Here is a 12,693-nt window from a genome sequence, read left to right as displayed (position 1 = left end):
CATTCACTAAAATATAGTAATAATAAAATAGACAGAGAATGTTATTAAAAAAAGATACTTTACAATTATAAAATTTATGAAGGAAAAAAAAAAACAAGAAGAAGCATTGGTGATAAAAACTATTTGGATTCATCAAGATTAGGGTTTAAGAATAGTATAATTTACTTGTATTTCATTTATTTATGGGTAAGTTCATATGATTTTTACATTAATTGAGTATAGGGCTGTTTTTTTTTTTTTTGACTTAATGACTTAATTGACTTAATTTTAATCAGTTAAGTCATCAAATTTGTTTGTTTTTTCAGTTTAATGAAGATTTTCAGCAATTAAGTTATTGAGCTAATTTTTTTTTAGCTTTTTACTTAATCTAAAAAGTTTGAATGCTATCATTAAAAGATATATATTTTTTTAAAAAAATCCCTATTTAATTAATTAATCTATATCCTTAGCTAAATAAATTTTAATAATTAGCATTATTACCCATTTGTATATAATTTGTGATAATACATAGTGGTAGACTATTATTATTTTTATCTTTTTATTTTGTTCAAAATAGCATTATTTATCTTTATAATTTTTTATGAATACTTTTCATATAAAAACATCACAAAATATAATAAAATTGATTAACATATATGATATAAAATATTAAAGAGTTATACTCAATTGAATATGATTTATATTATGATAATTTATTAACTTATTTATATTCTTTGAGATGTTTATTATTTGTTTAACATTATAATTTATAAGGGCATAAATGTAAAATATATTAGTTTTCAGATTTTTTAAGTGAAAAAAGCAAACGACTTAATATTTATTTTTAACTATTCAAATAAAAAAACAAACATGTCATTCAAATTCAGATATTCAACTCTATCTATAATTCAGACTAATTTAGGTCTATTCAAATTTAAAAAAAAAAAAACAAATGCCACGTTTCCAATATTTGTTAAAGGAAACATCAATGATGATTTCTTTTTCTTTTTCTTTTGAAAGGCAATCAAAATATGATGGTTAATTATCAATCGATCAAATCATATCTTATTATCAAAACACATGTCCTATTAGTCCATTACATCTTGGTTCACCAGTGATTCAATCAAATGCAGTAAAAATATGTTTAACTGCAACAACGTTTTGATGCATTTTTTTTTAACATATGCAGGTTAAATAAATAATTAAATCAAAAGGTAAAGACCAAACAAATATTTACGCTGTCAAAAATAATAAAAATATTAATCACCCACAGACTTTGATGACTTTGCGTAAGATGCTTATTAAGAATACGTAATTCATATAATATTACAAAAAAAGAATAAAAAATAAAGCATAGAAACTGTCGCAACCAATCCAAGTATTAGATCTTACAACTAATATTTCTTTATTGAAATTCATGAATCATGGCATGATTAAATTATAAATTTGCACAAAAACAATGGTAGTGGAAAAAATACAGAGTTTTTATCTATGCATATTATATATTCATATGACTTTGGCAGTATATATTACTGACAAATTTATTATAAAAAAATTACGTTTAAGACAAATTTATCCTTGATTACCCACAAACATAATAATTTAACAGGGCCAGTAATGTCCTTGCAGCGCCGAAGTTTGACACATTTATCAACCTAAAATTAAAAAATTAATAATAATTGAAAGTTTGTATTTTGTTTTCTGTATCCACACGTGGCACCAATGGTGTGCGGCTACGTGGTAAAAGGAGTTAATAATTTAATTCTCATCAAACCTAGCACTTATATTATTTAAATGTGAAAATAATTAATGAATTGGTAGCCGCATTAGAAAATTATTGATTTTTGTCCTATTTTTCCCGAACTGATGGAGGATTTTATTAAAATATTTATCGCTTTGCACGTTGAAAGGCCGCACTGGTGCATTTCTCCAACCAATTTTGTTGCTTGTGAAAAAGACGATTTAAACCTTCAATTATGGCTAAATGGTTCTAAAATTCAAAGGCGGTGGTACGTGTAAGTTTCTGCTATTATTATGCTGTGGGAGACTAATTTTCCTTGGTTTGAAAGAAAGTGAAGGGAAATAAATATAACTTATACTATTAAATAAAAGTAAAAAAAAAAAATTCAAGCCAAAAATCTTTCTTTCAATAATATGAGACGATGAGCCGTGAATCAGTGCAGGTGTCGCACTCATGTGGATAGAATTAAAAAATAAAAACATAAATTTTAAAATGTTATTGAAAGACAAATAAACAATATATTGTATTCTTTATTTATTTTTATATATATTTTAACTCCATCTGAACTACTTTTTAAAATACGAACACTTGAGCACCAAAATCAGATGAATATATATTTGAGGTAAATTATTTTATTTTCATGTTATTTTTATTTTATTACGTCAAAACTTTGATAATAAAATATAAACTTTTAAAATTGGGACCATGATTTCCTATGGCTCTAATGTTCGATCAAGAAAACGTGATTTTCTTGGAGGAAAAAAAAGATCAAACAAATCTTTCTCAGAACAATTATTAGTTTTTAACAAGGACAACATCGTCATTTGCACGCATGGAGGGCTCCAATAATCAAATCGTTAGCTTTAGCCCAGTTCTAAAGAAAGAACTAGAAATTGTCCTTTTTCTTCCATTTCAGACGTAATTTCACTCCTGTACGTATGTACAGTGACGTGTACACATTGCTAGCCATTTAGGCTCTTTCATTATGCCACTTATATGTCATAAATAAAGAAAACACGAAGGGTATTTATGTCCAAAAGAAAATTAGATAAATAAACCAAAATAAAAAAAAAAAACCCCCACTATATTTATATTTCTGGTCCTTGTTATTTCCCACCTCCTGAAACTCATCAATCATCATCATCATAAAAATAAAATTATATTAAAAAAACTATATTTTGACTTCATTTTCCATTTCTTTCTTTTTTTTTCGCTCCCTGAAGATTTCACTTTCTCACTGCCAACAACAAAAACACTTTCAGCTTTTTGCTCAATCAATTCAGCAGTAGCAGAGAGAGAGTGATTTACTAAGTGAGTTTATCGTTGTTGTTGTGAGGGTGTTTTTGTGTTTTTTTTTTTTATTATTTTTGTTTCCTCTGTTTTGTGATATAACATATCCACCCCTTTTTTAGTGGTCACTGTTCATTGCTTGTTTTTGGTTATCATTTTTCTTTGAGTGATTCAGATTCAAGAATATGAAACTGGGTTGCTTTCAGATTTGATGTCCATCCCCTTCCTCTGATCGAAAATTTGACTTTTATGCTCTCCGTTTCCTCTGTTTTTCTGTTTCCTCTGTTTTTTAAAGCTTGTTTTCTGACCAAAAGTTGTTCCAATTTTTCAGAAATTAGATCCCAATGAAGAAGAAGCTTCAAGTTTGATCTGATATTGAAACAACCAAAGAAAAACGGAAAGGGTTTAAAAAAAAAATCAACTTTTTTGAGCATTATTATTATTAATAACAAGAAGAAGCAAGGTGAAAATGGAGTCAGATCTTCAACAACATCGCCATCATTTTCTTCACGATCATCAAATTCAGCACCATCAGAAGCAGCTAAACTCAGGCTTGACACGTTACCAATCAGCTCCGAGTTCGTATTTCTCAAGCTTTCTTGACAAAGATGCCTTTGAAGATTTCCTCATGAGGCCTTCGAGTCCCGAGACAGAGCGAATCTTTGCAAGATTCTTGTCAAATTCTGCTGGCAACACTGACAACACTGAAAACACGAGCAACAGCATCATCCCTGAACAAAAGATAATTCAATCTGATCAACAACAGCAACAGCAACAGCTTATGCAATTGCAGCAACAGCAACAGCAACAGCAACAACAACAGCAGCAGCAGCAGAGCTATTACCAAACTCAGCCTCCTCAGCCTCAGTTGCAGCAACAGAATTTTCAGAGTCAAAATGTTGGCATGGATCGATTTTCAACTCAGCCGATGAAGATGAGTGGTGCTGGTGCAGGTCCTGGTGGTAATAATTCAAATCTTATTCGCCATAGCAGCTCACCTGCTGGACTTTTCAGTAACATCACTATTGAAAATGGTATGTGTTTTTTTGTTTTTTTTTTTTCACAACACACTCCGTTGAGTTTGTTTGGTTTCTTGGAAACAATTTATATAAAGAAATAGAAAATTTTGGAAAGTTTCTTTTTAAGGCTATGTTTTTAGATAATAAATGTTTCACTCTTTTTCCTCATCATCTCTACAAACCAATTAATGTAATTTGTAGATTTAATTTTGTAGTTTTTTGAATTTCCAATGAAATTTTTAATAAGCAACTAGGACATAAAAAATTAAATAAAATAAATAAACTATTGAAATAGATCAACTAGTTTCTTGTTTGATGATTTGGGATTTTTAATTTATTTACTTATTTTTCTCTCGTGGGGGATAGGCTATGTGATGATGAAAGGCATGGGAGATTATGGTGGTGGAAATAACACAATCAAAAGAGAATCAACATCATATGCTTCTTCAGGGAAGCCACCTACTGGTGCAAAGCCGATGAGTCCTATTGTGGAGGTTGATAATAAAACCAGCAATGCCGGGTTCAAAGAAGGCCATAACGGCAATTATTCAACAGGCTTTCCTATGGATTCTTGGGATGATTCTTCAATGATGCCGGAAAATATTGTCAGTGAGGTTAATAGACTTAGAGAAGATGATAGGACTCTTTCTGGGTTGAGTGCAACTGAAACTCAGGTATCAAGCACCTTTTAAGTTATTCTAATTGTTACATCAAATATTGATCCAACGGTATAGTAATGATTTAGTGCTACTTGTTTCATCAACAGAGTATTGATCTCGGAACCCGGCCTCCTCCTCTCTTAGCTCATCACTTGAGTTTGCCGAAAGATATAGCTACAATTGAAAAGCTGCTTCACTATCAAGATTCAGTGCCGTGCAAAATCCGAGCCAAAAGGGGCTGTGCGACCCATCCCAGAAGCATTGCCGAACGGGTAATATATATAAATCTTATGTTGATGGTTACATTTCACTTGCTGCAGTCTTGATCATACATTATGTTTACTATATGGTTTTGATTTTAATTTCAGGTGAGAAGAACCAAAATTAGCGAGCGCATGAGGAAGCTACAAGAACTTGTACCCAACATGGACAAAGTACGATAATTTCCTTCTCTTTGCATTAATTTGTGTTTCTAATTTTGTCCATGGAGACTCTTAACTAATGTGACTTTTTTTTATCCATTTTCTTTTTTCCCCACAATTTGCAGCAAACAAACACAGCAGACATGCTAGATTTGGCCGTTGATTACGTTAAAGAACTTCAATGCCAAGTGAAGGTACATTACAAGCCAAGCAATCTTGCTATCTTAACCCAAAATTAAACACTATGCTGATTACATCTTTTTTCTTTTAAATAAAAAAAAAGGCACTCTCGGATAATCGTGCAAAGTGTACATGCGCAAAGCAAGAGCAGCAATAGAAGAAAAGGCCTGGGATTATGTACAGAAGCGAAAAAGAGCTGGGAAAAGGAAGATATAAAGCTTGGTTGTGGGTTCTTTTTTGCACTAAAAAATATGAAGATGGTAGTGATTAGTATTTAGTGAGCTAGCTATTTATTTCTATTATATACTATGCTGTGGGGTGTGGAGAAAAATTAAAAAAGAACAGAAAAGAGAGAAAAAATATGCTGCTAGAAGCTAATTTATGTAGCTAGTTTTTGTATAGTTTAATTGCTGTTTTAAATAAGTACTTTTAGCATAATTTTCAATCATGATCAGATAATTTATGTTGCCGAGAGAGACGAGATATGTGCTGGGGGCTAAGCTCTACCGTGCACTTTGCTATCAAGGGTTGCTATCCCATTAAAGGGCATGGGGACACGTGGGGGCCTACCATCTGTGCATCACATAGTTGAAACTATTATCCTTTTGAAAGAGATAATTCCACAAAACCCCACAAGATGGAATTTGTTACCAAAATTGGATCTTAAATTGAGTGCCAAATTTGCCCCACGTCATTTTTCTTTTTGCCTTAAATGAAAGTAAATGCTAAAGCGCATTGGTGCATCTAGATCAATCAAGTGCTTAGTTGGATGTGAAGTGTTATGTGATTATTAAAGATCTCACCTTTAGATTAGGCCTATTGACTTCCTATTATTGTACATGCTCTTTTTGGTTTTAGACTGCTCTAACATTTGCTTGAAAATGTTTTCTTAACTCTTTCACTATGTATCTTAAAATTTCTAAAATTTTCTTAATATTATTTTTCTTAAAGTATATTTCTCATATTAAGATAGTACATGAATGTTACATTTCATTTTTTAATATGGATATTAGTTGATTCAACTTATAAAATCTCTCATAATAATACATTATAAGAACTATGAAGTTCGCATAAAGTGAATGGACCATAAAGTAAATGGAGAAGAGATTGAACAATTATCACCTTACTTTATGAAAAAAAACATAAGTTAAAATGGGATTGTGTCATTGTTAATTTCTCATCCTTCAAGTATGATCACTAACTCTCTTTTTAGCCACAAAGATGAGATAATTCTATGTATAGTAGCACGTTTCGTTTTGATTGTAAACTCCTACTTTCATGTAAATGCTTCGAAAAGGGAAGGTGTGCCCAAAAAAAAAGAAAAAAAAAGAAAGGGAAAATGATAAGGGATTGATTGAATTGATGAGCTTGATGATGATGATATGAAGATGATCTAAAAATGTTTTTAACGTTTTGGTGAAAGGGTAGATTGGCTCTTGCCCTAGTGGGGCACGGCTAGCGATAGACTCAATAGATGAATCACTTTCTTATTGGACCCCAATTCCGTAGGAAGTGTTTGCCATGTCATTCATGATGTCATCCATATTTAACTGATGATAAATAATTTATCGATATACATATATATTACAATTACAAATAAGATTCTACTTGTATTTGTAATAAAAAAAATTTATTAAGATTATCTTTGATAAGTTTATCACAGCACAACTTTGAATTTTTACCCTTATATCTACTCTATGCATATTAGTGGGAGAGAAATTTTACCTGTACTTAATTTAATTAGATGGAGAATACTAGAGCCTGAACTGATATATTCAAAAAAATAAAAGTTAATAACCCATTAATAAATCTAAAATAATTTTCACTTAGTGATAAAATATATTTCTTATCGGTTAATATTAAATATTATTAGCCTACTAATTAGAATTTTTTTATAATCTTAACAAAAAGAAAAGGGTTTCTGTCTGTTTTGTTATTTTTAGTGACCAACATTGCTCATGTTAGTTCGGTGAACAAATTGACACATGGTAATACAACATCTTTTGAAATTTACTCTTAATTAATTCAGCAGAGGTGGGACAAAGCATAGCTGTGATATAAGAAAATATTACTTATTTTATTTTCTATAAGTGGGTACCTTTCTTAGAACCGTGAAGCTTCTTTGGATGGGGGCAAATAAAAGAGCAATAAGAGGCCGACAGTGCTGGGGCAACGAAAGCCCCAGTTTGTCTGGCTCTTATCTTGAGCGGTGATATTTGACCTTCTTATTACATCTCATTAGTTTTTACTTTTCAGTTAATTTTATTAAAAATTTTAAAATAATTTTTATCTCTCAACATGTTTCATCTAATCATGAATTTAGCATCATTATAATTTTTATCTTTTTTCTAAGTACCTACCATATAAAACTTACAAAATTTATTTCAAAAAAAGAAAAAAAAATCTCATAATCATTATAACCTCTCTCTTTTTTTTTAAAGGTTTTATCCATAGTTGTTATAACCATTAAAAAATATTTGATACTTTTTCATCATCTTCTATTTAGTACTAAAATTTAATTTCTTCCATAATTATAAAATTAAAGCATACATTATTGAAGAAGAGATAATCATTTAAAAAGTTAAATAAATTAGGGTTTAAGAAATTAAATAGCTAAATTAGATATTAATAGGAATTATTATGTGGGCGAACCTAAAAACTATTTACTCTTTAAAGTCATTTCATAAAATAATAATAAGTATTAATATAAAAATGATTCGTGGGAACTGGTGAGATGTAACTAAGGGGTCAAATATCACAACTTCTCTTACTTTGTTTACTAGGCTTCAGGCCACCATTGGAATCCAAGTCCATCGTTAACCCAAACACATCTTTAAGTCCAATTCGAGTGATATTTTAACAAAATTAAGGATATATAAATATGAGGAACATGTTTTGTGTGAATATATAAGTGGGTGCTGAGTTCCAACTAATTGCACGTTTGTCGCCTACCCCATCATTTTGTAAGAAAAGTTTAAAGTTTACTTGTACCCTTATATTATAAAGATGCTCGATAAATTATTGTATGTTGGGCCCAAAAGGGTCTAATTACATTTAATTCAAAAGAATAAAATTAAAGATATATATATTTGAGTCGTTGCTCTAAACTGACAACTTAGATCGTAAAATGAAAATTATGAAGTTTCCACTTAGATAACTACAGTATTTCCTTTATTTACAGTTGTTAATTTCAGATTTTATATCTTGATGTGAATTATGACTGTTTATTTATTTTTTAAATATTTAGAAGTAGATTCGGTTTATTATAAGTGTAAAAACTTTAGGCTATACCATTACAAGAGTTAATTAAGGAATTCTGACGAATTTATTAGTAGATTTTTAAATTTAATTTTTTTTTACAAAATTGTTATAATTAAAATATCATTTACAACTTAAAAAGAATGATATTATTCTATAAAGTTGATTTTCAAAGTTAATAAATTTTGTTAACGTTCTTGAAAAATTTCAAAGTAAATCTGTTGAGTGTTGATATTTGGAAGTTAACTTAATGCCAACAAATAGATGTGGAATTATTCTATATAGACAAGATTTGTTTAAAACTAATTACCATATCTAATCCAATACACTATCCACTATTCTCCAATACCATATCATTTTTTTTGGAAAAAAATAATTTCAAATTTCGAAATTTGATTACAAAAGCAAAAAGTATTAACAAAAATAAAGCCAAATGAAAAGAAAGCGGACACGTGTCAAAAGCCCAGATGCTCCTTCAACGTTCAACTCGGGTGCCTTGCGGCTTCAAGTTCGACGTTTTCCCTCTCGAATGGAAAAAATTCAAATTTACAGAATTCAATTAAATACAAACAATAATAGTAACTCGCTTATTCATTCAATTCAAATCTCACCGATCAAAATAAAATTTCCCCAAAACCCAAAAAAAAATAAAAAATTCAATTTCAATTCAATAATGTCCCTGTAATCACGCTCCTCCTTTTGTTCTCACTACTCTCTTTTAAAAATTCAAAACCTCTCATGCACGAAGCCGACAATGACCCCGGCTTCGGCCCCGGCTCGCGCTCCGCTGCACAAATGGCTCAGATGCCGCCGCCGCCAGCGTTAGTCTCTCTCAATGCATTCCGTTCAATGCCTTCCCCTTCGCCTCGCCGGCTCTCGAGCAATTTCAAAAGGCCGAGCGAGCCGGTCTCGAGAAGAAATCTGGCGTGGGTGTCGTTAGAAGGCCGGCTTGTGAACGCTGACAAAGCCAGCTCAGCTCGCGCTGTTAAGGGCGGGCTAAGCCGAGAGGAAGCCGTGGCTTGGGAGCTCTTCTCTCCCATTCAGAGGTTTCTGATTGTTGCCGTTATAGGCGTTGCCGCTGCGGAGTCGAAGAAGAATCGGCTCATTTCACAGCTTACAAAATCTGTGGAGTTTAGGGTTTGTGATTTTAACTCTTCTGCTTTAATGGGTTTGTTTTTAAATTGCCTTAAATAAAAAAATTGATGACTTTTTTTTTAAATTTTTTTCAAAAAAATTCTGCCACAAATTCCCTGTACATAACATTCAACTGTATGTTTATATAATTATTTTTCTTTTAGCAACTCCATGTATTTAATTCGCCTGAATGTTTATCTGTTTAACTTGTAATCAAGTAATGTTTATTCGTTTGAATTTCACTGTGCATAAACTTAGTTAGATTTGATATGATTTGCTGGCGAAGATTATTTTTCAATCAATAAAGTATTTTTGTATCAATATTTGACCCGGTTAATTGGATGAATTGTATGACAATTCGTTAACAAATAGTTTGCATTTCATTTTGATTATTCTTAGTGATCTTTCACATTGAAGCTGCTATGATCCGGTTTAATTTGTTTTACCATTGCTAATGCTTTTCCAGGATCAGGTGCTATCAAGCATGCAGCAGAAGCTTGACAGCCTATGTGAACAGTTGTATTACGTTAAGGACCAGCAAGGAATCATAGCCAACATGTCATTAAGTGGGAAAGCAGAATCAGCCCAAAGCGAAACTTTTGGCAGCGACAAAATCAATTTTGTTGATTGTGGTTGTTGGCTCTGTGATCAGCATCATAACCAGCTTTCAGGGTTTGCGGTAAATTTTAACTTCATTGTCCCGTAGAATGTTAGCCTTGCATACACAGGTTATCTGAGATGAGACACTTACTCTCACTATCTTATTAATTTGGTAGCAGGGTAGTTGTGCTGGAAAAAACTCCAGTGGGGATGAGATGATGCCGTATAAAATGATTCATGCAATTGAGTCAGAACAAGAGGAGCGCCGCATGTCTGACCTGTCAGACTGGGCATCATCAAGTGGCATATCTGCTGCAGAATTCCAGGTAATGGAAGATCCCAAAACTTTGTTTACACCTGGGATTTCTCATTGAAGTTCAGATAGATTAGTCGATATCCATCAATATTTGAACTTTGATCTTATAGTAAATTGGTTCTTGAATTTCATTGAATCAATCTTGTGAAGTACAAATGTGCAAGTTTCCATTTTGAATGATTATTCAAGTACCAATTAAGGATCAAATTATTGTCCATTCTGTGATGATGCTTAAGCATTGCAACAACTTTTCATTTTTGTGATTTCAAATTCTTGTGCAGATGAGCGGCTTTTCAATAGAACAAGATATCTGCAATCTAAGGAAGGAGTGTGAAGAGAAAGACACCACCATAAAAGAGCTAACCACCTTAGTTCAGTCAACTAATGTCAGAGGTTCAAAGGTAGTTTTTCATTTATATCCCCTTCATTTCATATTAGATTTTTTCTTCTGACCAAGATTAACTTAGTTCTTTTTATTGATAACAGAGGATCTCAGAGTTGGAAGACATCATACTTAGAAAGAACTTTATAATCACAAGACTTAAGAAGGACATGTTGGTCTTAGAACAAAAGGTGAGAAATCAATGTTACTGAATGCATTTGTCGAGATAAGGGAATTAGCAGTTGAAATTAAATGGAAGCTGGAGTGAATATTAGTGTGAATTCTTATAAAATCAATTGTCAAACTCAGTGTTAGGAAGAGAAGCTCATTCTGCAGTCTTCTATTTCAAGAAATAGCATCTATTCATGAACCTTTCATGTATACAGCTTGAATGTTATGAAATTCGTTAATGAGCTCTTAGAAAAATCATGTCACCAAATACAGGTAGTGCAGTTGACAAGGCAACAGAGATCTTCCTCTTCTGCCTCAACCTCAGCCTCAGACTCGAACTGCTGGCAACTTCCCACCATGGTAAATAATGTTATTTATGATATGGACAGTACTACTAGCCCTTCTTCTTCAGATTCAGATTCCCCTTCCAAGAACCGACTTGTAGCGATCAAGCAAATAGTAGCCAGCGACCGAGCAGTAGCCACTGACCTACCAGTAGTTCCAGTAGCGAAATTCCAAGACACCCCTCTTCGAGATTCAGCTGCTAAATTTCAAGACTCCCCTCCTCAAAGTCCCATGGCTAAATTTCAAGACATCCCTCTTCGAAGGGGACAACTTGCCTCAACAAGTAGACAGAGATCAGTATCACCAAAAGTCTCAAGTTCTTTGCTGAAGCCAATGGGCAGATCCAAAAAGCCTCAGTCAAGTCCTCTTCGAGAAACACCAACAAATCAGAAGTCTAGAACAACTTCTTCTCTGAGGCAGAAGCAGTCTCCTGTTAGAGGAGAATTCAAGAAGGCTAGAAGGCAACCTCTGACGGCATCAAAGGATGCAGCTCCACCGAAAAGATGGGCTTAGTAAGTCTTGTGTATTTGTGATTGCTTCCTGCTTTATGATTCTATTGGAAGAAGTTTCTATATGTTAATTCTTTATAAGTTTCTGTTGATTTATGGCATGGAATCTTCAAAAACAAGATTTTTCTTTTTGAGCAAACTTTACCAAAGACTTTTTGAACCTTCAGATTCTCCTATATCTCTTAAATTTTTTGAAATGTCTCAAAGTCAAACCAAATTGTCCCTGCAAGGAATGCTTTTAAATTTCTGTATTCATCATTTTTGAGTTCATAATCTTTGCTAAATGTTCTGCCTTCATCTTAAGAATTTTTTACTTTTAACAGGAATTTGAAACCTTTGAACATAAGATTAGTTCATACATGTGCCAGTTCTTTTGTTATTATAGGCTCCAAATGATGCAGTTATCGTTACTTAGTGAATATGGTGTCTACAGAAGCTTGTTACTTAGTGAATATGGTGTCTACAGAAGCTTGTACTTCGTTTTTATTTACTTTTGCATTTTCGTTTTTTAATGATAATGCAGGAAAGTTGTCAAAGTTATGGTGCAGCTGGTACATACTAATAGGTTTAAGCCGGTCTGCTGTGAATGTAATATCATTATTGTTGTTAGATTTCCAGCTCTGCAGATTTTATATGTAATAGATTTTGAGGCAGCTTCCTCATATAAATCAAAATGATCAATTTTGAA

At 32.1% G+C, this 12,693-nt stretch overlaps 2 protein-coding genes across 3 annotated transcripts; both read left to right on the top strand.

The window, feature by feature from the left end:
• Positions 1–2,834: 2,834 nt before the first annotated feature.
• Positions 2,835–5,728, top strand: LOC102625251 (transcription factor bHLH122). The gene is made up of 7 exons (XM_006493599.4): positions 2,835–3,031; positions 3,342–4,044; positions 4,396–4,703; positions 4,796–4,960; positions 5,057–5,122; positions 5,236–5,304; positions 5,394–5,728. The coding sequence occupies exons 2-7, from the start codon at positions 3,480–3,482 to the stop codon at positions 5,445–5,447; spliced, it is 1,227 nt and encodes a 408-aa protein (XP_006493662.1). The 5' UTR covers positions 2,835–3,031; positions 3,342–3,479; the 3' UTR covers positions 5,448–5,728.
• A 3,278-nt stretch (positions 5,729–9,006) lies between these two features.
• On the top strand, positions 9,007–12,693 carry LOC102624964 (hypothetical protein). Of its 2 annotated transcripts, none has more exons than XM_006493598.4 (7): positions 9,007–9,685; positions 10,149–10,361; positions 10,462–10,608; positions 10,880–10,999; positions 11,085–11,171; positions 11,425–12,008; positions 12,529–12,693. In XM_006493598.4, coding segments are annotated over exons 1-7 (1,551 nt in total). In that variant the 5' UTR covers positions 9,007–9,286; the 3' UTR covers positions 12,530–12,693. The 2 variants fall into 2 exon arrangements, with proteins under 2 accessions (XP_006493661.1, XP_015381270.1); XM_015525784.3 differs by having other exon boundaries at positions 10,459–10,608.

The sequence above is a fragment of the Citrus sinensis genome, chromosome 2, assembly GCF_022201045.2.
Source record: "Citrus sinensis cultivar Valencia sweet orange chromosome 2, DVS_A1.0, whole genome shotgun sequence".
In the NCBI taxonomy this organism is placed as follows: domain Eukaryota; kingdom Viridiplantae; phylum Streptophyta; class Magnoliopsida; order Sapindales; family Rutaceae; genus Citrus; species Citrus sinensis.
The sequence above is the reverse complement of the archived record's forward strand: the minus strand, read 5'-3'. Positions and strand labels throughout refer to the sequence as shown.